Below are 27,702 nucleotides of genomic sequence, written 5' to 3' on the forward strand. Positions count from 1 at the left end.
TAGTCCATCAGCTCTGCCTTCAGAGTAGAGACAGAACCCAACCAACCAATTGTTGCCCTGCACCCACTGCTCCCACCCTCATCTTTGGTGTTGTTATGTCCTCCTCTGATCTGTTGTCAGCACAAGAGCAGCAGCAGTCCTTTCCAAGTGATTGAGGTGCTGGCCCTCTGCTTAGAACCCTCCAGTCTTCTCAGGTCCCTCAGAGTAAAAGGCGGAGTTTTTACAGGGGCCTCCAAGATTCTACAGGATCTAGGCTTGCCTAGCCAGCACCCCCTTTCTCTTGGCCTCCCCAGAATCATGCCCTCCAGCCACAGGCCTCCTAGCCATTCTGTCACCTACAGCATGCGCCAGCCTCTGGGTCTTTGCGCTTGTTCCTCCCTCTGCCTGGAATGTTCATGCCCAGACAGCCTCGTAATTTATTCCTGGGTTTTATTTAGACCTCTGTTCAAATGTCATTTAGAGAAGCTCTCTCTCTCATCATCCCAACCGAAATAGGAGGCCCTCCTCAGCTGTCTGTCCCCCTGCTGGACTTTCTCAGTACTTCTTACCACCTGACATACTGTAATTTGTTTCCATTTTGTCTCCATTTACTGGAATATGTGCTCCACTACTGCAGGGCTATTGCTAGGGAAGTGTCTGGCACATGAGTGGTGCTCAGTAACTACTTGTTAAATGAATGGTGTTGACTTATGAATCCCAAGACTAGGGCCTTGGTGCCTTTGAATCTTGAACGAGGACTTACGACTTAGAGTGGCCTTGTGTCCCCATTGCTGAGCCCCTATGGCTATTGTGTGTGGTGACCATGCCAGTCTGCCAGGGGGAATGTAGTGCCTGTGGCTTATAGAGCACACTAGGATGAACCAAACATTTTTGGCATTTTTGAAAAATTTCCTTGTTTTACATTGTCCTGAATAGTCCTTTTGGAGGTCTATGGATTTTGGTCTTTTTATGTCTTCAGTTCATGGTAAAAATCAATTATCAAAAAGTTGACAGATTTTTTTCTACCACATAGTTCCTCTGATTCTCAAATTTCTTCCCACATGCCAGGATAACAAAAATTGTCACGACATCCAATGTATGTATCAGATCTGTAAAATCCCCCAAATTACGGTTTGAATAAAGATGGAAGAGTAAAGGGGGGCAAGCTGGTAGCATAGCATTTCAGCACTAGATTCACAGTAAAAAGTATAGCTTTCTCCCCTGTCTAGTTTGAGAAGAACACAAAATCCGATTTGCTGCTAAAGGACCTCTACGTGGAAAATGCTCACCTGATGAAAGCACTTCAGGTCACTGAAGAGAAACAACGAGGAGCTGAGAGAAAAAAACGCATCTTGGAAGAAAAAGTTAGAGCTCTCAACAGACTAATCAGTAAGGTCACTTCAGCATCCCTCTCTGTGTAAAGACTGTTTTCCTGGAATTCATTTTGAAAAAGCATCTTTTACAATTAAGCCACTGTGATTCCATAATTTTCTATGGCTCATTGGCCATGCACCCCTGGACATATGAGCCAGATGCTAGGGAAACAGACATGTTGGAAAAGACTACATTTTTATAAGTGATCCTGGATAATTTCCTTGTAAAATTCCCAATTGTGTCACTTAGTGGTGAAATCAGATTATGGGGGCTCTCAGCAACAAACGACTAAAGAAAATGGTAAAACAATTTCAATGTTGTGCTTTTGACTTTGCCTGCAGCGATTAAAATGCAAACTTAGGGCTCTGCACAGTTTTACCATTCCTGTTACTACTTTGGGTTTAGATCATTAGTATTCTCAATGGTGGGTCTATACAAACATTACAGAAAGGCTTCACTTGCTGTGAGTGACACTCAGAGATAAAGGACAAAGGACTGGAAGCACCTTCAGATGTTTGGACAGTGCTTATTTTAGGTCTGTAGACTCAGGGATGGTGGGATTTACTGTGAATGCAGTCTTCTCCTCATTAAAATGTCATCACACTGGAAATTGTATTATATGTTAAAAAAAGTATCCAAGTACACATAAATTATGGTCATTTAGTTTAACAGAATAAACTACTGTAGTATGAAGTCATTGTTTGCACTAAACGTTTCTATTAAAATTGACTTAACTGCTGTTTTTTTCTAATTATAAAATATTCCATACATATAGAAAAGTAGTTTTATAAAAAACACTGTTGTGCCCATCAAATAGATGTACTAAAAGCATTCTACTACAACATTTTAGATAGAGGTACAGACTCTATCCTTCTTCCCCTTCCTGGAGGCAACCACTATCCTACAGCTACTGTGTCCCATCCCCTTGCGTCTGTACATTTACTGTACATGCTTGTATGAGAAAAACCTTAAAGGACTATGGAAAGACCCAAAGACTGGAACAGATGGAAAGCTCAGTTCTTGGATAGGAAGACTCAACATTACTGATTAATATACTACATTCCCAATAAAAATACAAACAGGTGTGTCCTGCCCCAATCAACTGCTTGTCGCAGAATTGGACAGTTCTGAAGTTTGTATGTACAACTAGATAAGCAAATTAAATAATCTGGAAAACTCTGAAAAAAAGAGCATTGAATAGGAATTAGTTCTACCAGTTATTAAAATAGCAAGTCTCAATATACTTTGGGTTACATGGGTATATACATTTGTCAAAACTCATCAAAGGGTACACGTCTTCATTCATTTTGGGTTTCTGGCTAGGATTAGAGTAACAAGGTTACTTAGGTTTATAGAACGCAACAGCCAACAATAGCGGAAGTCCACCTGGAACATTTATGAAGCTAGACAATATTCTGGGCCTTGAAACAAGTCTCAAAAAAATTAAAAGGAGTCAAGTCATATAAAATATGTTCTCCAACCACAGTGGAATTAAGTTAGAAATCAACACCAGAATGGTATCTGGAAAATCCCAGTATTTGGAAACTGAATAACACACTGCTAAATAACCCACAAAGCAAAGAGGAAAATCAGAAAATATTTTGAACTGAATGAAAATGGAAACACAACATACCAAAATTTGTGGGGTGGAGTTAATGTATTACTTAGGGGAAAATTCATAGCACTAAATACCTGTATTTAGAAAAGAAGAAAGGTCTCAAAATCAGTGACTTCAGCTTCTACCTTAAATAACTGGAAAAAGAAAAGCAAATTAAACCCAAAGTAAGCAGAAAAAAGGAAATAATAAAGATGACAGTAGACATCAAGGAACAGAAGAATGGGTTGGCAAACTATATGCTACAGGTTAAGCCCAGCCCCATGGCCTGTTTTTGTAAACAGTTATATTGGCATAACCACACCCATTCATGTATGTATTGTCTCTGCATGGTTTTGTGCTACAGCATCAGCCATGAGAGACTCTGTGGCCTACAAAGTCTAAGATACAGAAAAAGTTTGCTGAGCCCAACCGTAGAAAACAGGAAAAAGAAAAAAAAGCCAATGAAGCCAAAGGCTGATTCGTTGAGATTAATAAAATCAATGATCCTCTAGCCAGGAGGATCAGGATAAAGAGAAAAATAATTTACCAATATCAGGAATAAGAGGTGCCATCACTACAGAATACAAAAAGCATAATAAAACCATATTATGAATAACACTTTATCAATAAATTCAGTAACATATAATGGAGCAAGCAAATGGAAATTACCAAAGCTCATTCTAGAAGAATAAACTGAACAGCCCTATATCTATGAAAGAAATTGAAATTGTGATTAACCTTCCTACAAAGAAACCCCAGGCCCAGATGTTTTAAATGTGGATTCTACTAAACACTTAAGGAAGATATAAAGCTTATACAAACTTCCAAAAAATTGAAGAGGAGGAAGTATTTCCCAACTCATTGTATGGCTGGATTACCCTGGTCCTCACAGACATGACAAAAGAACACTACAGACCAACATCCCTTGGGAAAACACAGAAATTCTAAACAAAATTTTAGCAAATCAAATCCAACAAAAAGTAGTAACACATCATGACCAAGTGGGGTTATGCCAGGAACGGAGGGTTAGTTTAATGCTGGGGGGGGAAATTTATCAAAGATCAACATCTCTCCCCAAAAAAGATTCATACTCAGATGGTTCTATAGGTATTAAAGCTATTTAAAAGATTATATTTCTATTTAAAATAGGCAAATGAACGAGCACCAACTCATTGTCTATACCAGACACTGACAACCAAACTGGCTGTGGTGGCCATTTGGTATTCCCACCTTCTTATTGTTAATGTCCCTTCACTGATCTGGGCAACCTATGAACATACTCACTGATGGGATATGGCAGAAGTGGTGGTAGTCCAGTACCAGGCCTCACCTTTCAGAAAAACTAGCAGTGCCCACTTATATCCTCTTAGCACTGTAGGAGTCCTGAACTGCCAAGTAAGCCCAGCTTGACCTTGCAGGAAAGAACAATATGAAAGGTGAGACCACACAAAGATGGGAGGTCGAGCCAGCCAGTCACCATCTGAATACAACCGCACCAGATACCCCAAGCAAGATCTGCAGTACCACTTAGCTGAGCCCAGTCTGCCACAGAATTGTGAGAGCTAATAAAATGGTGTGGTTTAAAGCCATATTTTGGGTGATTTGTTTCATAGGAACAGATAATTGACAATACTAACAAAGGATGGACATGCATACATGCACACATTCCCTTCTTCCAAAATACTAGAAACCAGCACCACTCACAGTTGCAAAATTCCCCAGTAAAATAACAGCAAATCCAATATTGCGGTTCACTGAATGGTTAACACACTCTGGCCAAAAGTGTAGCCCAGGGAATGCAAGCAGTTCAACAATAGAATTTTATTTATATAATTCATAACAGGGAGATAAATGAGAAACCATATGATCATTCAAGTTCCAAAAAGCACATTTGGAAAAATATTAATTACTACTGTTTTATTTCTAATTATGGTACTGAATTTATTTTGAGGCTTCGAGTTGCACTGAAGGAAGCCACAAGTTTTGGTATTTTTTCTGGAGAAGTATAGGATAGAAAGATTGAGAAAGGAGACTGTGGCTTTCCAATCAAGTCATGAAAAAGATAAGCTGCCAGCAATTATCAACAGCAGTCAACATTTTCCTGAAAATTCTAGACAACAAAATCAATGTGAAAAAGAAATGAGTTCATATAAATAGAATGTGGCCACATCATAATTTGCAACTTTCATATATGTATCAGCCAAAGCCAGTTAGAAAATAGAGATTCCATTCACATTAGGAATAAAAACTAGAAAATAATTGAAAACCACTAAAAAGAAATGGGATTGTAACCAACTAACAGTGAACATATGGATGGTGGTATTTAGTAGGTGAAGGGGGAACTTTGATTTTCTACACTGTATATTTTAACTACCCATATATTACCTTCACAATAAGGAAAAAATGGTGTTTAAAATTCTAGCCACAATTCTAAATAGCCAGTCAATATAAATGGATGAAAACCTCTAAAATTTTCTATTTTTAACTAACCATGTTTCCCCGAAAATAAAACCTAGCTGGACAATCAGCTCTAATGTGTCTTTTGGAGCAAAAATTAATAAAAGACCTGGTCTTATGTTAATTTTTGCTCCAAAAGACACATTAGAGCTGATTGTCCAGCTAGGTCTTATTTTTGGGGTAACACAGTAGAATACATTCATTTCAAATAAGGATATACTTTATTATTTTATTGGGGGAATTAAACACAAAACAACAGTATAATTTAAGTTCAGGAATGATGGTGGGCTAGTAAGATAATGGCCTTCATGCCATTTATCCTCAAAGCTGACTCGTGGACTTTAGGGCTCACCTGTGTGCATGGTTCCATGTGCTCTGGGAGTAAATATGAAAGAAGTGACTTCACACCCACAGTTAAAATAGCAACATCATTCATCCCATTTACTAGGAAAATTTTCTTTATTGTTTATCAGCAGAGATTTAGATTAAAATCTCTTTAGATTAAAAACTATGGGAAGAAATTTGTTTTTTTAAAAACGCATTTATTCAGCATCATGATCAGACTATTACATTTAGCAATCAACAGCATGGGTGCAAAAAAAACACAAAACCCTACATTAAAACCCTCTGTTAGAATGTTTTACTTTCTACAGAACAGAAACTAAAATAACATGTTATACAATTAGTCCCAAATAAGTTCTTGAGTTTTTTGCCCTTACACATGAGTATTGTCTAAAACATGTCTTTGAGTCCCTGCCACCGCTGTACTTGGCTGAGTTCACAAATCTCTTATAACCGGTAGATTCCCTGTCACTTCTCTGGCTCTTCGGGGAGAAACTACTTTCACTAATGAAAATAATCTGCAAAAGGCAGCCTACTCCCCTAAGCAGGTTTACTATGAAAACACAGATCAACATCCTAAATGCTTCTATAACTTGATTTTGGCCAGAAACATTCCCCTATATAATGCATGTATAGTATGTGCAAGGTACAAGGCTTATCTAGTCTTTTAAATTTGAATGCCTCTTTAAGATTATCGCGCCGGTCAAAGAGGGGACTAGTGGGGAAAGGCCAAAGACCACTAGGCAGGATCACTCTGTGCCTCTCCAACTCCTACCATTCAGTTCATTGGACAATAGAAACTGCCCTCCACTTACATGACCTACTCTTCATGTGACTTTTCTGTCCATATGAATCTGGGGAAAAACTGTACATAGTTTCTTTTCTAGCCCTAATTTCTATTTCCCTTTCCAAAGTGGTGATACTGGTGCTCACCCCACAAGCTCAGACAGACAAGAGCCAGACCAGCCACCACTGCTGGAAATAGGCAAATCCATTGTGTCCTTTTTCTCCATCCCAAATAGCCAGACAATTATCATTAAACATTACATATACTGAAAATTTTTATAGAACATCATCTCCATGTGCCCATGTGATCTGGAAGCACATATTCCAGAAAGTCAACTCCCCGACTTACACAATGCACACCACCAGGAACAACACAAGATGCACAGGGACCTACTTTCTCCCTAAACAGCCAAGTGAAACGCTCTGTTTAAAAGATTCAAATATAATAAATGTTTACTTTCTTTTAAAAAAAAACCACACATTGCAGTAACTGTAAGAATGTTATGATTATAGATACATATTACTAAAAAAGGAGGAATCCTGTACAACAGAAAAACAAACGATACTCCTTAGCCAAATATTCTGGGTTATATTAAAGAATGTAACTTTTAAAACCAAAGGGGTGGGGGAGGGTGGAGAAGGAAGTGTAGAAGTTTCTGTGGATGGATTCAGCGTTGCAACACAGGGAAGCTTGGCAGTGCCTCAGTGTGAGGTCATGACAGGACATGTTCCAGAATTCCTTGTCTAATCAGCTGCTCACACTTCCACCGAGGTAGAAAGTGCTAAGGGGAATGGTAGGGGAAAGAAAGAGAAATGATTGGTAAAGAATTTTAAATTGGGCCAGCCCAGTGGCTCAGGTGGTTGGAGCACAGTGCTCCTAACGCCGAGGTCGCCAGATCAATTCCCACATGGGCCAGCGAGCTGCACCCTACACAACTAGACTGAGAAACAACGGCTTGAACCAGAGTTGGGGGGGAGGCAGAAGAAGGGGAAAAAAATGAATTTTAAATTATATTTTCCATCGTTAAAAAGCAGCAACTGATTATACATTTTTCAAATTCTAACAGTTATATAGTTAAAAGCTAAACTTAAGTGTATCTGCTGTTTTCATCAACTGATGCAGACGTGTACTGAACTGATTTTTATAAACAAATTCATAGTTTCCTTAAATTAAATATAAAGACTTCTGAATTCCAGTATGTAGTTTCCTTAGTGTTTGCTTTTTGAATTTATGCACAGAAAACCTAGGTAGGTGAGATTTTGGGACACCAGATTACAAACAATACAACTTATTCGGAAGACCAACGAAGGAATATCTCCATTAAACCTTTTCTAGGATTTTAGTCTGAACATTTATTCTAATACAATGACAACTTCTGTACTTTTCAAGGATTAAAACTATTTATAACCTATGAAGTTTGTGCTGTTCACAGTGTATGAAGACACTGGTACCCAGCTAACGCTTGTCCTCCATACCCTAAGAGGATACCGTTCTCATTCTGAAGTGGAAAGGAGTATCCTTGTCTGATTCCCTCTCAACACACGGAGGTATAAAACAGAAATGAACATTTCCTAAATTGGAATGAGGAGGTGCAGGAAGACTTTCCAAACTCATGGGTGACCAAAGTAATCTCAAGGCAAAGACAGACATACTTGTAAAAACAAAAAACAGTACATTAGAAAGTCTAGGGCAAATAGCATTAGAAAATCACTGCCGCAGGAGAGATTATCAAAATTAGTCAAGGAAGCAAAATGTAACTTCAGCGGCACTATGCACCTAAAGGTCCTTCCTCACAAACTCAAAGACCTCATGCAAGACCCATGATCAAACACTCATAAATGCCTCCAAACCAGTCATAAAGACACATGGGCCAAAGATTATTATATAACTTGTTAACTGAATTACTAGAAACCCTTTAGAATGTAAAATGTACAAAAAGGGAGAGAAGAAAACAAATTATTGCCCGGTGGCTCAGGCGGTTAGAGCTCTGAGCTCCTAACTCCGAAGGCTGCCGGTTTGATTCCCACATGGGCCAGTGGGCTCTTAACCACAAGGTTGCCAGTTCAATTCCTCCAGTCCAGCAAGGGATGGTGGGCAGCACCCCCTGCACCTAAAATTGAACATGGTACCTTGAGCTGAGCTGCCTCCCGGATGGCTCAGTTGGTTGGAATGTGTCCTCTCAAACACAAGGTTGCCAGTTCGACTCCCGCAAGGGATGGTGGGCTGCGCCCCCTGCAGCTAGAAAACGGCAACTGGACCTGGAGCTGAGCTGCACCCTCCACAACTAAGACTGAAAGGACAACAACTTGAAGCTGAACAGTACCCTCCACAACTAAGATTGAAAGGACAACAACTTGACTTGGAAAAAAGGCCTGGAAGTACACACTGTTCCCCAATAAAGTCCTGTTCCCCTTCCCCAATAAAATCTTTAAAAAAAAAATTATTTAACAACTTTTCCAATGTCTTCTAAAAAGTGGATTTCTTATTTTTAGAATAACAGAAACATGTTTGTCATACTGACAAGCATAAGTGATTGTATGGTAAGAAAATGTCTCCTTATTAATGTTTTACACTATATGGATGATGTACACTATAGATTGCATAGAAAACTGATTTTAGATGTGGTCAGACATTTTAGAAGCCCCTTAATATCAACTATAGTAGGTTATATGTTTTTTACTTTTCTCCCATTTTTATAATAGCAGGTAGGGCAATACTGAGAAACAAAGTTAAAAGCATAATCAAGGCAAAGGCTCTGCATGGTCCACACAGGAAACAAGTGTCTAGCACAGGAGCAGATGGAGGAGGGACTCAGCTAGGTTTCTGCCTGCCTCAGCCCTACGCAGGTACTCCCTGATACTGAGGAATCACCATTGAGGCCCACGAGGTGAGAAGATGAGCTATAAAGCTTGAGAAAGAAATTCAACCACAGGACAGTGTTTAGGAAAAAGTTACATTTTCTTATATCTTGCTTTATGAGGATAGCGTTGTTCCTGTGAACCAAAGCTTCACACTGGGTCCTCCAGAAATACAGATTTCTGTGAAAGCATTAATTTGTTTTTTTATTTTTCATTTTAGAACTTTTATTTATTTTTTTAAGTGTGTTTTTCCAGGACCTATCAGCTCCAAGTAAAGCAGCTGTTCCAATCCAGTTGTAGAGGGCACAGCTCACACTGGCCCATGCGGGAATCGAACTGGCAAACCCAGGATCACGAGCATTGTGCTCTAACCAACTGAGCTAACCGGTTGCCCTAACCGGCTGCCCCAGAGCATTAATCTATTAATATTAGTATTAATTCATTAGTATTATTCAACTAAGTATACTACTTCTAAGAGGACAGTGGGAGAGAACTTTTGCCTTATCCCTGAAAATCTGTCTTTAAAATATTCAACTTTTTTTTTTTTTTTTTAGAAAATTACTCAAAATTCTAAGGGTGCTTGAATAAGATATCAAGTCATCCTCTCTTAGGGAAATAAGCCCAAGAACCATATGATCTGAAGCATTCTTTTGCTCCAAGGCATACAAAGACTTAGGATCATTAGACACTAACTGGTTGATAACAAGATGGGAGGCAAAGAAAGACAGTGGTTTTCATTAGGTCATTTTTCTTCCTGTATTAATGTGACTACAAACAATTAAGATAGGATAAAGGACGGCCAGATGGCTCAGTTGGTTAGAGCTGAGCTCTTTAACAACAAGGTTGCCAGTTCAAGTCCCATATGGGATGGTGGGCTGTGCCCCCGGGCAACTAGACAGACAATGGCGATTGGACTTGGAGCTGAGCTGCGCCCTCCACAGCTAGACTGAAGAACAACGACTTGACTTGGAGCTAATGGGTCCTGAAAAAGCCACACTGTTCCCCAATATTCCGCAATAAAAATTTATTTAAAAAGCCAGACCTTTATTTAAAATAAAAAGGATAAAAATAAATTTAGCTAACGTGAATTAAGCTAATGTGCACTTGAAGAAGTCTAAGGAAACAATAAATACCGGCAGTGCCAAAAAAATTACATACATTTTAAGAGATGTTATCTACGTATTACTTTTCGAAGTTGAATTGAATTACAGTAGCAATGTGTAGTATGACATTCACTCAAAAGATGTTTGTGGGAATGATCAATTTTACTTCCAACAAGATGGCACCCCATCAGACTTCCACCAAGACGGGACAGCTTACCTCAATGAAAATTTGCCAGGACAATGGATAGGACAAAGAGGTGCGGTTGAGTTTCCCCCACGTTATCCTGACTTAACAACCCTTGACTTTTTCCTATGGGGGACCTTAAAGAATGTGGTGTACCACAGAAAACCGGCTACACTGGCGGTACTTTAGGAAGAAATTGAAACAGCATGTGCAGCAGTACAAATGGACACTTTGGTCAGTGTTGCTCAAGCAGTAGTTTGCCGTAATCAGAAGTGTCTGGATGCTGATGGCAACCACTTTGAGCACCTCTTATAATTGCAGAAGTCAAACGTGATTTGTATTCCTTTTTTGTTACTGGTATATATCGAGTATTACAATTTTAATACAGTTTTTTCCTTTCCTAAAATATGTATACATTTTTTTGGCACCCACTGTATATTGAGATTCTTAGTAAGGAAAAATTTAGTTTAAGTTACAACTTCATAATTTTAGTCTTTCCCTATTAAATTCTGTTATGTTTATGTGTTACTTAGAAATTTTTGATCTACATCACTATTTGCTAAAGAATTAGGATTTATTTATATGGTGAAGTACAAGCTGAAAATGAGTACTGAGCACCTTTTTAATTAATTGTAATTTGAAGAAAGGTGTTAAATTCAACATTTTAACAATGCCTTAACTAGAATAATGCCCAATGTGATAATTTCCCTGGAAAATGCTTAAATACAAGCAATATTCCAGTAAATTAATTAACCTTGCCTTAACATTTCTTTGTATTTAGAAAAAGTAGTCTTATCTTGAACATAATGCCTAGATATAAATGATCAACACAAGGTGATGTTTATTTTACTACTGATTTCAATGTTTCCATCATGCAACACTCTTACAAGATTTAAAGTATCTTAAGACAAGAAATACCTGGCTATTTTTTTTTAATAGGACTGAAGTACCATCATCAACTTCAAATTCTCCATAGTCTTTTAGACAGCGCACCTGAAAGGAAAAACAAAGGTTTTATCTAAATTATTTTTTAATACATAGTAACCATAAAGTAAATAACGATTATACAAATACCCACACAGTAAAGGTACTAGGCTTTTTTCTGTGTACTTAGGCCTAGTACTCCTACTGTGGTATTCTAGTAGTTCCAACTGTCCTGTTTTAATAGGAAGGAAGAAGAAAGGCAAAATCTCGGACTATATGTGTATGTCGCGCTGACAGCAAGAAAACCCAGGGAGCTGCTAAGGGGAGACATCATTGCATTCTTTCCCCTCTGCAAAGCCTGAAATATCAACAGTTGAAATACATATTTACAAAGAAAAGAGAACGTTTTAGATCTACTCCAACCTGCCTCTTATAGATTCCTCACATGAAATATCAGTATCTGAGAATAGGACATAGGTAAGTCTGCAAAATTTGTTTTAAAAAAATTTTTCCAATTTCCTTTCATATTTACACTCTTCCCCAGAAATACTTAGAAGTGTACCAAGAAAGAGAAGATGCAGACTCATGTTATAAGAATCAGGAGAGGTTTTTAGTTGGAAGATGGGAGGGATAAGGCAGCCTTTTGATAACTACTTCTGCAACTGCAAAGAAGGAATGTCCCTAAAGAGAAGGTTGGCTATAGCTCCAACTGCTGCCACAGGAAACCATGATGTTTCTTCATCTTCTATGAGAACTCAGGACTGGAGTTATCCTCATGAGTACTAAGATTGGTACTAGTAAAGCCAACTCCAGCAGCAAGTTTCAGGCATCTACTTTTCCCAGGTAATTTCATTATGTCCTATAATTCCTCTGGATTCTTACCATGACTCCCCAAGGTATTTTAACGTAGTTTGAGAAATACTATTGTAGAAAAATCCCTACCACACTACTACCTTTTACATCTTTAAACATAAGGAAAATCTTGAACCTATTCAAAAGTAAAGATTACGAAACTCAACGTCCCATCAACTGGCTTCAACAATTATCAGCATCTGGCGGATCTTGTTCCCTAGATTCTAGATTTTGAAGCAAATCCTAGACATGATATCATCTATAAATATTCTGTATCTACTTCTACAAAATAAGATTCTTTTTAAAAAATACAATCATTACTGCATCTTTTAGTTAAAAATTTTTAAATTATGAAATATCCAGTTAGTATCCAAATTTCCCCATTCATCTCATTAATTTTTAAAAAGTTGCCATGTTCAAATCAGAGTTCAACAAAAGCTGCACATTACATGTTTCTGATATGTCTCTAAGTCTCTTTTAATCCAGAATTTCTTCCCCATTTTCCCTTCTCCTTGGCAATTTGTTAAAGAAACTGAGCAATTTGGCAGTTTCCCATAAACTAGATTTTATTGTGGATTCCTGTGGAGTCATTTAACATATTCCTCTGTCCCTGAATTTCCCATAAACTGGAAGTTAGGTCTAGAGGCTGGATAAGACCAAGTCTGATTTTCTGACAAACGGTGTTTTGTATGTGCTATTGCAAGACCTCACGAAGCACAGAATGTCTGGCTGTCCCTTTCTGGATGTGTGGACCCCAAGAAGAAAGATTCATATGATGTCCCCGAGAAGGAATTTACCTGCTGAGGTAGACTCCCCATGGTCAACTGAAGGCCCAAATTTTATAAATAATAGGAGTCTAAGGGCTATTTTCTGACAGGGACTTCTCCTTCTTACTCTGTATACCAAGAAGAATCTCACACTGAACTGCTTCACACACTATGTGCCACATTTTTACACCATCTGAGTCAACCACTGCTTAGAAGCCCTGGTTTTATTTATTTATTTTTTAACATTTTACTGGGGAGAGGGAACAGGACTTTATTGGGGAACAGTGTGTACTTCCAGGACTTTTTTCCCAGTCAAGTTTTTATTCCTTCAATCTTAGTTGTGGAGGGTGCCGTTCACTTTCAAGTTGTCCTTTCAACAAGTGAGCCACTGGCCACTAATTAGGTCCAGTTGCCGTTGCTAGTTGCAGGGGGCACAGCCCACCATCCCTTGCGGGAGTCAAACTGGCAACCTTGTGGTTGAGAGGATGCGCTCCAATCAACTGAGCCATCCAGGAGCTCAGCAGCAGCTCAGCTCAAGGTGCCGTGTTGAATCTTAGTTGCAGGAGGCGGAGCCCACCATCCCTTGCAGGGCTCAAGGAGTTGAACCGGCAACCTTGTGCTTGAGAGCCCACTGGCCCATGTGGAAATCGAACCGGCAGCCTTTGGAGTTAGGAGCACGGAGCTCCAACCGCCTGAGGCACTGGGCCGGCCCTGGTTTTATCTTTTGACCAAGGAACTAGTTCTAGGGACTAAGAACTGCTCCATCCAATCAGAACTATGCAAATTGTATCCTCATTTGCATCTATACCAACCAACTGGCACGATTTGGACCAATCAGAACTGTACAATTTGGAAACCTCATTTACATGAAACGGACCAAAATGGGAACTGTGGGCAAGAAAATTCCCTAGAAAAGGTGATCTCTCCTTTGTCCATGGTGGAGCAAACTTTTGGTTTCTACCCGAGGCTACCTCTCCTCTGGTTTACAAACTATTACGTAAATAAAGTCTCTCCTTTTTCACTCCAGTGCCCTTTGGATTTGTTTACAGATGTTGAGATTGAGCAGTGGGTCTAGGTGGTATCCATACCCATCCCTATCCATCCATTATTAAGGTTTCCATTAACATTTCACCTAATGGTTTAAATAGCTATTTGCCTCCATGCATTAAGGTTATAAAATATCAATCTAGTTCTTTTATTCTTGCTGCATTTATTAGTGGGAATGCTACTATAAAGAAGAAATGTCCCTTGTAAACAATCTGGTTACCCCCAAATAGAGTTTATACAGTAAAGGCAGATGGATGCTTGATTGTATTATTTACTGTTTTTCAAAATGAGTCGCATCGTTCATATTCTCCAAGGCAACCCAAAGAAGTTTTATTTTTTCAATTACTGTTAATTGTTGTTTGGTGTCATTATGCAGTCATACTTTTAACATAATTGCTATTAATCAATTCACTGCAGTTACCATTTACTTTGATGCCCACTGTCCCTTCTTTATCCAGTGGGAGCTCCTTCAAATCAGTTCCCAAGTCTTTTGAGAACTCCCCATGTAGTCCTTGATATTTTCCTTGCTTTCTAGAAAGACAAGGTGTTCCATGCTCAGTTTGTACATTTTTTATTTAAGACCTAGAATCAGCCTTTTTTTCAAGAAGTCCTGGTTTCCTTTAGTGGGAAATAGCATTTCAACTCCAGAATTTGGATGCTCATGGCTACAGGTTTGGTTCTTGTTTCTAAGCTTTTACAGTGGACAGAGCTAAGAAATACTTTTTCAAAAAAAAAGATGATTCAACCAGAGTCCATACTGATTCTTCAAACTCAAGTTTGGGAATATAGGATTTTTACTTAACTTTTTTATTTTAACTTTTTGAATCTGTTTTATTTTGAAAATCTTGCATCCTAATGCCACACTTTTTTGCTCTGTTCTTTAATATATAAACTGTTTCAAAATAATGGCAACAATATTATTACTAATTATATGATTTAAAAAAATTAAGATCCCTCTGTAATTATTTTCATCCTTAGAACATACCAACTAGGAAATATATGATCAATTTATGTCATTTAAAGTAATTTAAAATAATTCCAGTTTGACTAATCCACCAATTTAAAACACAGGTTCGTTTGTTTCATTCTGCTTTCAAAATCTGTGGGTTGGTTTTCCACTTTGATTTAATAATATGTAAAACATTTACATGGTTCCAAAGTCAAAACTATTAAAACAGGTCTATTCAGAAAATTTTAGCTTCTCAATCTGATTCCCATCATCCCTCTATAGGTAACATTTTTGGTTTTGGTTTATGTTTACTTTCCTTTTTCATATAAGCTATTATATATTCATATGACCCCCCCCCCCAGGACAAAAATCCATTTTTAAGAGGTATACTTACTTCAATATATAGGCTTTTTGGAGGTTTCATATCCTGTGTAATATCCAAACCTTCATCTCCTCCCAAAGACCTCATATAAATAGCAAGGGTCTTTTTATAATGATTGAACCACTCCATCTGCAAACATAAAGATGGACATTTGAGAAAGTCATAAGAAAACAAACTTGCACAAATTGTATACTCATCCTTTCAAAAAGAACATATATCCTCCCATGGATCACTGCTATGACCATTCATTCATTTAAACTATAGCCATATCTCATTTTATTGTGCTTCACAGATACTGCATTTTAAAAAAATTAATGGTTTGTGGCAACACTGCATGAAGCAAGTCTATCAGTGCCATTTTTCCAACAGTGAACATTGTGTCTGTGTCACATTTTGGTAATTCTCACAATATTTCAAACTTTTTCCTTATTATTTGTTACGGTAATCTGTGATCAGTGATCTCTGATGTTACTACTGGAATTGTTTGTGGACACCATAATAAGATGATAAACTTAACTGATAAATGTTGTATGTGTACACTTACTATACTATAGCATAAACATAGCTCTTATACGCACTGGGAACCCAAAAAATTAGTGTGACTCACGTTATTGGGTATTTGCTTTATTGGGAACTGAACCCAAATATCTGAGGTATACCTGTACAAATATTGATTGCCTGCTATAAACCAGGCACTGGTATGGGTACTTAGGATGGATAATTAACAAAATGAACAAAAATCTCTCTTCTCACATTACACTAGAAACAGAACCATGAAAAATACACCATTTCAGAATTCTCTTCAAATTCTGCACTGATTTTTCTGAAAACTATAAAACATTCTTCAGAAGAACATCCAACTGTCCATCAACTATTAGATACATATATCCATACAATGGAATATTCAGCCACAAATCGAATGAAGTTCTCACACATCACCACATGAATGAACCTTGAAAACATGCTAAAATGACAGACATAAAAGACCACATATGCATGATTCCACTTATGTAAAAAAAATCCACAATCAGCAAACCTATAAAGTCAGAAAGTAGATTAGTGATTTTTAGGGGCTGTGAAGAGGGATGAGAATATGGAGTAAAACTGATAATGGTTATCGGGTTGCTTTTGGGGATGATGAATAAGACAGTGGTAATGGATGCACAACTCCATCAATATACTAAAAAAACATGGACTTGTGTACTTTGAAAGGGTCAACTTTATGTATGTGAATTATATCTCGTTATTTTTTTAACGAGAGAAATTAAAGACCTAAATATATGGAAGGATATACCACATTCATGGATTGGATGACTTAGTATTGTAATGTCACTAGAACTATATATTGAATTCAATCTCAGTTGAAACCTTAATTTTTTAAAAAACGGAACTTGACAAATTAAGTCTAAAATTTACATGGAAATGCAACGGGTCAAAAATAGTTGAGACAGTCTTGAAAAAGATTAAGATGGAAATATTGTTCAAGACATAAATTTACAATAATTATAATAGTATGGAATTGGTACAAGAACAGACAAATTAAGAGAACAGAAGAGAAACCCTCCATCCAAAATCCACAGATATACTGACACTCAATGACAAAAGTGGCACCACACACACAGCACTGGGGAAAGGAGAATCTTTCAATAAGTGGTGCTGGGTCATCTCAATATCCATATTCAAATGCCCCTTGACTCCTACATTATACACAAAAATCAATCAGTACTATAGATCTCTCTGTGAAAGGTAAAACAATGTACGGTATTTTGCAGTATACAATGTGCACTTTTTTGCCCAAATTTGTGAGGGAAAACTAAGATAGCACATTATACATGGGTAGTACTAATTCCATATCTATATAAATGTTTTTAATTCTTTTATTTATGCTTATGAGTTAAAAGTGTAACTCTAGAAATCAATAATGATATCCGTATGCAAAATACTATCCTGGAATACAATAACAGGTTTTGTTGATCTTACGACAAACTTGAAAAAATGCAGAGTTCTTGGCATTCTGTGATGTGTAAATATCGTAAATTTGTTACCAGTACATAAAATGTCTTGTACCTTGTATCTATTCTTGTGTTTTGTAATTATTTCTTACATAAAATTTCTCGTACCATAATGTTAAAACATAAATGCTAAAAATTCCTTTATAATACAAAAAATGAGTACCTAAATGTAAACAAATAAAAATCTGAATTAAAAAATTAAAACAAAAGATTTTTTTCCCTGAAAGTTTGGGCCAAAAACGTGGGTGCACATTATACATGGCAAAATATGGTAGTTCCTAAAAGACTGCATAAAAAAATACCTTCATAACCTTCATGAAATTGCCGTATACCAGAAGCAATATGTGACAGGAGTGTTGTCGTGATGGAGGATAATTTACAGCACACTTTAAAACACACCTTCTCTCAACCGGAGCTCACACCCAACTGACTGTACCAAACAAGCTGAAACTTGTCACACAATTTTACTAAGGTTCATCATGCCGTTTCCCATATTGAAGATCCCTGCCTTTCCGTTGGATGGCACTTGGCAGTAGCATTCACTATATTTGCTCATCACAATGGAAAGGCTCTGTATCACACATCGCTTCTGGTACGGTAATTTCTGTCAAATAAAAACGTTACAGTATGTGCTCATCCACGTAATTCACCAGATTGGGCACCATGCAACTTCTGGCTCTTCCACAAAGTCAATGATGTCCTGAATTGATTCATAAGGTAAACGTTTTGAATCGATTTAGGACATCGAGGCAGCCACGACAGTGCAACTAAAGACACTCATGAAAAAGGACTTCCAGAATTGCTTCAGAAAGTGGCAAGAACAATGGGATAAGTGTGTTCAAAGTGAGGGGGAGTATTTTGAGGAGGATTAATGGCAATGTGTCTTTTAGTGTAATTTTTTAAATTTAAACATTCACCATATTTTTTGATCACACCTCACATACTGAATAAATACAGGCCAAAATCTGCTGAAAAACAGATGTTAAAAGCAAAAGGAGAAATACTAATAAATACTATTACAGAACAATGCCTCAGCATTTTCCAAATTCATAGATTTGAACAACAGTGCTAACTTACTTCTTCAGCAGACATGTGAAATCGTAAGGCATTTGGCAAAACACTGCCATATTCCCACCTGAGTGCTCTAATCCGAAGCAATCGGTCATACCTAGGACATTAAGAAGGTATTAAATGGCGTAACAAAAAGGATAGCAGAAGTTGTTTTGATCAGGACACTCAAGACTCACAATAAACTAAATGTACTATGTGGACTTCATTTGGCTCCTGAGGCAAACAAACGAACTGTAAGAAGACATCTTTGGGATAATGCAGAAAATATGAGATGCATACTAAAGTTCAGCGGTAAAATGTCATGATGCACCACAATAGTGTAGCATAATAAAACAATATGAAGCAAATATGGCAAAATGTTAAAAATGATTACAACTGTATGATGGCTCCATGGAGGTTTCTAACATTATTCTCCACGTTTTATGAATATTGCACTTTTCCGTAATAAAAAAATTTTAAAAGGGAAAATTTTAGAATGCTTGCAAAGAGAGAGACAAATCTAAGAATTTCTGTTTTCCATTTTAAATGGTTAATTAGAAAACTGCATGGAAAATGCTCCATTGTTCTCTGCCACCCCAAGCAAAAACTGAGAGGCTTACAAGTATGCTACAGTGCAGCGGCGATTTCTTAACAATGAACAGTGTCGAAATTTGATGGTTGGTATCAAATCACTTCGTCCACCTGACTTTGCTTCATTCCTAGTAAGAATATTTAAAAAGGAAAAGAACAGATATGTATATTTCACTGTAAATAAAATTTTCAGAACTAACCACTGACTTACATGCTGTTTTTCAATTAGAAGTTACCCTAACCAAATACAGTGTTTCCCTGAAAATAAGACCTAGTCAAACAGTCAACTTTAATGTGTCTTTTGAAGCAAAAATTAGTATAATTTAAGAACCAGTCTTATTTTACTGTCTTATATAAGACCCAGTCTTACATTAATTTTTGTTCCAAAAGACGCATTAGAGCTGATTGTCACACTAGGTCTTATTTTCAGGGAAACAGGGTAGTACCTGTCTCTATATCAGAGCTTTTATTAATGTGTTAAAAGATTAAAAAAAAGCCAAAAGCCAAATTATTTGCTTAAGACCATACTATCAGTATTTCATTTAACCATTCAGTACTTTGCATTTTTGAATGCTGATTCATCTCTCTTATTTCCAAAAGACACTGTATTTACTCACTTTTTGGAATTCCTTTATCATGCTAGAATAAGAGACTAACCTAACATCATGGTTCATAAAATTACAGTCCTCTAGCATGTTTTTATTCCCATGTACAAATATCTGTTGATCTTCAACTACACGTATGAGGTCTGACAATTAAGTTCACAAACTCATTCTAGAAAAAGTGCTACATACCTCATTGCTGAATATCACTACGGTCACTTTCGAAGTACTCTCCTTGGGAAGCTATGCACCGACGCCAGTGCCTAGTCCACCCTTCAAAGCAATTTTGGAACTCTTTTTCTGGAATGGCCATCAGAGCTGTCGTATTACCCTTGATGTCCTGAATGTCATCAAAATGTCTTCCTTTCCATATTTCTTCGGGTAAAGAAAGAATTCATTGGGGGCCAGATCAGGTGAGTAGGGAGGGTGTTCCAATACAGTTATTTGTTTACTGGCTAAAAACTCCCTCACAGACAGTGCTGTGTGAGCTTGTGCATTGCTGTGATCCAAGAGCCATGGATTGTTGGCAAAAAGTTCAGGTCGTTTTCATGCAGCCTTTTCAGCACTTCCAAATAGTAAACTTGGTTAACTGTTTGTCCAGTTGGTACAAATTCATAATGAATAATCCCTCTGATATCAAAAAACGGTAGCAACATTGCTGTAACAAGTTCGTGAACTTAATTGTCAGATGTGTTCCTCACACAAAGAGGGAGAAAATTTTAGTTCTACTCTATAAAATATATTATTTCCTTAGATATTTGATAAGTATAACATTTTAAAACCAAATGTACAATTGTTTAATTGGTATAGAGTTTCAGTATTACAAGATGAGGAGTTACGAAAATGGCTGGTGATGAAAGTTGCAAATAATGAATGTAGTTAATACTACTGAACTGTACATTTTAAAATGGTTTAAAAAAATGGTTAAGATGGCAAATTTTATGTTGTGCGCATTTTACCACAATTTAAAACAAGTGAAATAAAAACAAAACAAAGCCAGATGTACAAAAAGAATAAGACTCTACTTCGGAGTTTTAAAAGGAACCAGATGAATATGAAAAGGATTCCTTTATTCAGTATGTGCTCTATGCACTGAAAATAGAGGCAAATTTTATGTCCCATCCAATCATGTCTTCTAGATCTATACACATTTCTGCCACTCTTTGAAAATCAGATTTATTCTCCATATTATTTACAATGTGGTCAAAATTATAAAGAAATAGTACAAATAAAATACACCCAAGCTACATTAGAGTACTTTATTAAGTACACAAGGACTTCCTAAAACTTCACATTTATACATGAGTAATTTAAAAGGAATAAATTTCTTTTGGCAAACAATTTTACCCAGAAACTGGTAATAGTGATTGTCCCCTTAGAAAGTAACTAGGAGGACAGGGCACAGAATTTTGGATCATGAATTTGCAAATGGTACAAACACAGGTGTGATCAAACAATACAGTAAATATTTAAATATTAGGTTGGTGCAAAAGGAATTGCGGGGTGGGCCTGGTGGCTCAGGCGGTTAGAGCTCCATGCTCCTAACTCCAAAGGCTACCGGTTCGATTCCCACATGGGCCAGTGGGCTCTCAACCACAAGGTTGCCAGTTCAACTCCTCGAGTCCCGCAAAGGATGGTGGGCTCCGCCCCCTGCAACTAAGGTTGAACACGGCACCTTGAGCTAAGCTGCCTCCCAGATGGCTCAGTTGGTTGGAGCCCAACCTCTCAACCACAAGGTTGCCAGTTCGACTCCCGCAAGGGATGGTGGGCTGTGCCCCTGCAACTAGCAACGGCAACTGGACCTGGAGCTGAGCTGTGCCCTCCACAACTAAGACTGAAAGAACAACAACTTGAAGCTGAACAGCACCCTCCACAACTGAGATTGAAAGGACAACAACTTGACTTGGAAAAAAGGCCTGGAAGTACACACTGTTCCCCAATAAAGTCCTGTTAAAAAAAAAAAAAAAAAAAGGAATTGCGGTTTTTGTATTTATTTTTAACTTTTTAAACCACAATTACTTTTGCATCAACCTAATTTTAAAAAATGTATTACAGTAAAAGACACATTGCTATTAATCCCCCTCAAAATACTCCCCCTCGCTTCAAACAGAGTTATCACATCATTCTTGCCACTTTCTGAAGCAGTTGTGGACGTCCTCTTTCATGAGTGTCTTTAGTTGTGCTGTAGTGGCTACCTTGATGTCCTGAATCATTCTGACTTTGGGGAAGAGCCAGAAGTCACATGGTGCCAGATCCGATAAGTAAGGTGGATGAAGACACACCATAATTTTTTTTTTAAAGATTTATTTTTTAAACTTTTTATTTATTTTAAGTGTGTTTTCCCAGGGCCCATCAGCTCCAAGTCAAGTAGTTGTTTCAGTCTAGTTGTGGAGGGCACAGCTCACATTGGCCCATGTGGGAATTGAACCGGCAACCTTGGTGTTGGCAAGCATCGCACTCTAACCAACTGAGCTAACCGGCCACCCCTACACCATAATGTTTTTATTTGACAGAAATTGCCATACACCACAAGCAATGTGTGACATGGAGCGTTGTCATGATGGAGGATGATTTATGGCACACCTTAAAACACAACTTCCCTCGAAACTTGTCACACACTGTTACTAAGATTCTACGTGCCGCTTCCTGGATTGAAGATTCCTGCCTTTCCATTGGATGGCACTCGGCAGCAGCATGCACTATATTTGTTTTGATCCACATTATTCACCGGGTCTGGCACTGTGCAAATTCTGGCTCTTCCCCAAAGTCACAATGACCATGAGAACTAACGTTTTGAATCAATTTAGGACATTGAGGCTTCCATGACAACACAACTAAAAATACTCATGAAAGAGGACTTCCAGAACTGCTTCAGAAAGTGGTAAGAACAATGAGATAAGTGTGTTCCAAGTGAGGGGGAGTATTTTGAGGGGGATTAATGGCAATGTGTCTTTTACTGTAATACATTTTTTTATTTAAACATTCACCATATTTGTTGATCACACCTTGTACAAGGAAAATAGACACTCATTCCCTTTCCCTTAGTGGACCAAGGCCTGTTAGGCCACTGCAAAATGTTTATTTTAACCTGTTCACTTTTTACCTAGTCTGAGTCACCTCTCCTGTCACCTGGATGACAAGCATGCCTCCCTCTCCTCTCAGCTCCCCTGTACACAGAGCAGCCCGCATGATCTTGTGCCACACAAAACACAAATGTGCCACCACCTGCTCCATACACTTAAAAATATCACCTGGTGTCATGCTTTGCCTGCTTAGTAAGCTTCAGCCACACTGGCCTTCTGTACATCCCCTTCCTGTGCATTCCCTTCTTTCATGACTCAAGGACTTAGCATATGCTACTCCCTCCACCTGGAATGCTCTCTGCCCACAATTACTGCCTCTTTAAAAACCTGCTTCTCCTTCAGGCTTCAGTTGAAATGTCTCTTCCTTTGAGAGAATTTCCCTGATTCCTCAACCTAATTATATCTTCAATTCAGTATTCTCTCTCTTAGCACTCTGTTGTGTTCCTTCATAGCATGTATTCCAATTTGGTATATCTGTATTTAATATCTGTCTTCCGCATTAGACTGTGAGGGTCATAGGGGCAGAAATCTTTACTACTGTGCTTACAACTGAAATACCAGAACCACTTATCAGTACATAATTGTTTAGGACACATTTGTTGAATGAATGCATAGCTTGGGAACTTGAATTCAGGACTTTACATTTGCCTGACATTTACTATAAACTTGTTATGGTTCAGTTCCTCATTCCATCTTTTCTGTATCTATCCTTAAACACTATACTTAAAAATGCTGCTATGGTTCTGTGAGCTCCACAAATCTTATTAGCATGTTACTGATTTCTATATCCAAGTAACTGATTAAAACATATACCTAATAAGACCAAAGATGAAACCTCATGTCACAGGTGACTTCTCTCTAGGTTGAGAATGGAACATTTCACCTATAATCTAGAAGGTGGTGTCTTTAAGACTCTTTTGTGTCTTACTCTTCACCAAATCACAAGGACCTAAGAAGTTTGTCATACAGATCAAATTCTCCATTGTGCCAACTACCATGCTTAGCTCTAAATATTCTGTAAATCTATACTCTGCTCATCCTACCAACCTGTAGCCTTTTGTAGCACTAGTTCTCAGTGCTACAAGCTATTGGAAATCACCACTCAAGCTATTGGAAATCACTACTGTTCCTGCTAAGTTTACAATTGCCTGTTCTTTCATCAATGCACTAAGGTATCTATTAATGAAAACAAGCAGTGGAAACTATACATTTCATTTTGTTAGGGTTTTTATTTGGTCATGTCTCATCTCTTTCAGGTCTACCCTAATTATCTTTCAAGTCATGTCAAACAACAAATATTTATTGAGCATCCACCATATGCTAAGCACTACTTGAATCCCAGTAGATACAGCTGTGATCAACACAAATCCCTTTAGTCCTGCATAACTAGAGTATGATGAGGCCCAAAGAGAATTAAAAAAAAAACTAATAATAACATCAAAAACTGATATAAGTTTATCTGATTTCAATATCATATTTCTTAAATTATTTTAAAATATCAATTTTATCGAAACTTACACATCAGACTGGTTTTGTTCATATAAAGCTTTCATTTCCTCCAGAACTTGCCTGAGTCCATCCTCCTAGAACATACAAAATGATATTGATCCACATTCATTAATACCCCCACCAAGTCTATAGCAATAGTATATGTATACTATGTTTATCTTTGATTTATATATCTTATCAAAAAGCAATAGTCCTTTCATACCTACTACGATGGCTATAATAACAAGTGTTGGAGAGGATGGGGAGAAATTGGAACCCTTGTACATTGTAGGTAGAAATGTAAAATGGTACAGCTCTGTGGAAAAAAGTCTGATGGTTCCTCAAAAAGATAAACATATTACTATATTATCCAGCAAATCCATTCCTAGGAATATACTCAAGAAATTGAAAACATGTTTTTAAAAAACACATTCACAAATGTTCTGAGCAGCATTATTCATAATAGCCAAAGAGTGTAAACAACACAAATGTCCATCCACTGGTGAACCAATAAACCAAATATGGTATATCTATTTGACAAAATATTATTTGGCCATAAAAAGCACTGCAGTACTGATACATGCATCAACATGAATGAACCTTGAAAACATTATGCTAAGAGAAACAAGCCAGACACAAAAAACAAATACTGTATGAGTCCACTTATCTAAAATATCTAGAATAGGCAAGGTCATAGAGACAGAAAGTAGAGTAGAGCTTACCAGAAGTTGTGGAAAGATGGCAATGGGTAGTTATTGTGTAATGGTTACAGAGTTTCTGTTTGGGGTGATGAAAAAGTTTCAAAAACAGGGGAGATGGTTGCACAGCAATGTAAATATAATTAATGCTACTGAAGTATACACTTAAAAAATGATTAAAACGGCAAATTTTATATTATGTTTATTTTACCACAAAAATATAGAAGGAAAAAACAATGAAAAGGAAAGAATTACTGACTACACAACCAACACACTAATTAATGTCTGAGTCTTCCAGGCTGCTGAGTCACCTGACTAGCAGGTGGGTTTGTCAGTAGAAGGCACAAATCCCTCAAAAGGTGCAAAAGGTTCTCCACCAAACTAAGACATAGAAGAGGGAGTGATTTTACAATTTCTAAGAATCACTCCCCTAAAGTAGTAAAGCAACACTTATCTACATACCTCTGTATTCCATCATCTCTACTGAACTTCCCACTGTTGTCTCCTAGCTTTTTAGAGGTAACTATCCTGAAGTTGAGAGGACAACAGATTGGAATCTAGGAAACCTGTGTTCGAAGTGAGATGCTGCCTCCAATATGCTGTAAGTTCAGACAAGTCCCTGAACTTGATTCAATATTTCAGCTCAGTTTCCTTCTCTGTAAAATGACGTAATTGTCAGACTAGGTACTCTTTAATGTTCAAAAACAAAACTCACCTTCCCAAAAATGCTCTTCCTCCTGAGCTCTGATGTTGTTTACTGAGCTACCTAAGAGAGAAGCCTCCCAAGATACTGATTCCGTTCCCTCGTTTGTTGCCCATCCCATCTCCACTCCTGTTCTAATAGTTACAAGAAGAGCTGTTTGTTTCAAGTCACTTAAAACCCAGACACTGATTTCAGGGCCCACTGACTAGACACAGTTTGGACCATACACATCTCTCACGTGGTCCATTATAACTACCCATACCCATCTCTCTGCCTCCATTCTTCTCTCCAATCAATTCCCCACAGGACTGCCATAAATATCCTCAAAATACAAAAAAGATTACCCAATCATTCCCCTGTCTAAAATCCTTATCAGCTTCCAAATGACTTATGAGTGAATACCAAACTCTCCTAGGCCTGGAACTTACCTTTGTAGTCCCTATACACACTCTGTCAGTCACCCTTCCTATTATGTGATCATCTGTCTGCTGTCTGCTGAGATGCCTAACTCCCTTCTCAGAGTGCTGACCTCATCCTTCTAGGTGTGCCTCAAACGCCCCCTCCCCTACCCCAGCTCACACCTGAATTTCTCCTTTGTGCTCCTTGTCTACACCTCTCTGGTATAACTTTATATGTTGCATTTTACTACCTGTTTCATGCCCCTCTCCCAGCAGAATGTGCCCTGGCATCCACACAATGGCTGCTCTATAACAGGGAATATAATCAACTATAGAATTTAGAATGCGGGTCTGAAAGCCAGACTGCCAGGGTTTAAATCCTCAGCTTTACTTCTTACTGGCTATGTCACCACCAGCAAGATAATCTCCCCAGGTCTTCACATATATAGCTGGAAACAATGGAAAACAACAGTTTAAAATTCAAAGGGTTATTATGAGGACAAGAGATAATGTAGGGCAAGTGTTTAGCACCCTGACTGGGGTAGAAGTAGTAAGAAAATTCGTAATATTGATTAGTAGCAGCAGCAGTGGTAAAAAGACTGAGTCATTACTGTGTCACAAATATTGTCCAGATAACCTGACATATACCATCTCACTGAGCCCTCACTACACCAAGAGTTGGGTACTATTATCATCGTCCCCAATTTTTGCAGAAAACTGCGTACACAGAAAGCTGGAGTAACTGACACAAAATCACAAGACAGAGCCAGAATCCCAACCTATCTCCAGACGCCTAGCTTTTGCCTCTGTGCACAACAAATGTTAGATTATTATCAGGCAACCAATAAATGTTTGGTTAAACAAAGAAATAGCAATAAAGGTATACACGGAAAAACACTAACGGAAATATATTCAGATAAGGAAATGCACCAAATCGCTGGGTGATATAAGCATGAAGGCTTTCTTTTCTCTCCTATAAACTGTTTTGCTATGTTCCAAAATTTTAGTTCTCGACTTTGGAGCTGACTCCATGAGAAAGTAAACCCTCCCGGGAAGGCGCAAGGAACAAACGCCAGGGTGCCGCCCCGCCCTCAGGTCCGCCCCCTAACACGCCCATCCAGTCTACCAGGTACCCCCTCACATTGAAAGCCGGCAGCTGCCCTTCCGACGCGCGGTGCAGCTCGCGGACCAGCTCCAAGGCCTTTTCGCAGAACATGGCGGATGCGTCCCGGTCCCGCCACCTTGTCAACCGCACGCTCTCAAGGCAAACGGCTAACGGGCTTACAGCCGCTACCCCTGGTTTTCGTTCCGGGTCCCACAGCGCCTGATCCTCGCCTTTAGCCTCCGCTCTGCGCTTTGGCGTCTAACATGCCCAGCCAATAGGAACGCGCTGCTGGGCCTCGCGGCCTACGGCGGCAGTGAAGGGACGTTTACCTCCACTGCGCAGCCGCACTACAAGAAGGATTGAGGGGTCG

The 27,702-nt window shown here is 38.2% G+C and overlaps 2 protein-coding genes across 8 annotated transcripts in view; one reads left to right on the forward strand and one right to left on the reverse strand.

Moving 5' to 3' along the window:
• Positions 1-2,082, forward strand: part of NINL (ninein like) — a 203,231-nt gene extending 201,149 nt beyond the window's left edge. For all 5 annotated transcript variants that reach the window (XM_074317996.2, XM_074317997.2, XM_074317999.2 and 2 more), the window contains one exon: positions 1,209-2,082. In XM_074317996.2, the coding sequence (XP_074174097.1) occupies positions 1,209-1,400 (192 nt within the window). In that variant the 3' untranslated portion in view covers positions 1,401-2,082. The remainder of the gene's footprint in view (positions 1-1,208) is intronic.
• Positions 2,083-5,928: 3,846 nt separating this feature from the next.
• GINS1 (GINS complex subunit 1) lies at positions 5,929-27,663 on the reverse strand. 3 transcript variants are annotated; one of them, XM_019719271.2, is made up of 7 exons: positions 27,369-27,663; positions 24,459-24,523; positions 19,285-19,383; positions 18,692-18,782; positions 15,615-15,731; positions 11,600-11,674; positions 5,929-7,317 (listed from the first exon to the last, which is right to left on the reverse strand). In XM_019719271.2, the coding sequence occupies exons 1-7, from the start codon at positions 27,441-27,443 to the stop codon at positions 7,249-7,251; spliced, it is 591 nt and encodes a 196-aa protein (XP_019574830.1). In that variant the 5' UTR covers positions 27,444-27,663; the 3' UTR covers positions 5,929-7,248. The 3 variants fall into 3 exon arrangements, with proteins under 3 accessions (XP_019574830.1, XP_074174103.1, XP_074174104.1); XM_074318002.2 differs by lacking the exon at positions 27,369-27,663 and adding an exon at positions 25,151-27,315; XM_074318003.2 differs by lacking the exons at positions 18,692-18,782; positions 19,285-19,383; positions 24,459-24,523 and having other exon boundaries at positions 27,369-27,611.
• Between the last annotated feature and the right edge of the window lie 39 nt (positions 27,664-27,702).

Source organism: Rhinolophus sinicus, chromosome 13, assembly GCF_057876585.1.
Source record: "Rhinolophus sinicus isolate RSI-liver-muscle chromosome 13, RSI-T2T, whole genome shotgun sequence".
Taxonomy (NCBI): Eukaryota; Metazoa; Chordata; class Mammalia; order Chiroptera; family Rhinolophidae; genus Rhinolophus; species Rhinolophus sinicus.

What these genes read in the sequence shown, in the direction of transcription:
- GINS1 (XM_019719271.2), bottom strand. Translation starts at nt 27,443, where the DNA reads ATGTTCTGCGAAAAGGCCTTGGAGCTGGTCCGCGAGCTGCACCGCGCG. An exon ending in CGCTGCACTGTAGCATACTT is followed by an intron (nt 18,783 to 19,284) that starts GTAAGCCTCTCA and finishes TTAATGTCCTAG; the next exon opens with GTATGACCGATTGCTTCGGA. An exon ending in TATTAAAAAAAAATAGCCAG is followed by an intron (nt 7,318 to 11,599) that starts GTATTTCTTGTC and finishes CATTCCCCTTAG; the next exon opens with CACTTTCTACCTCGGTGGAA.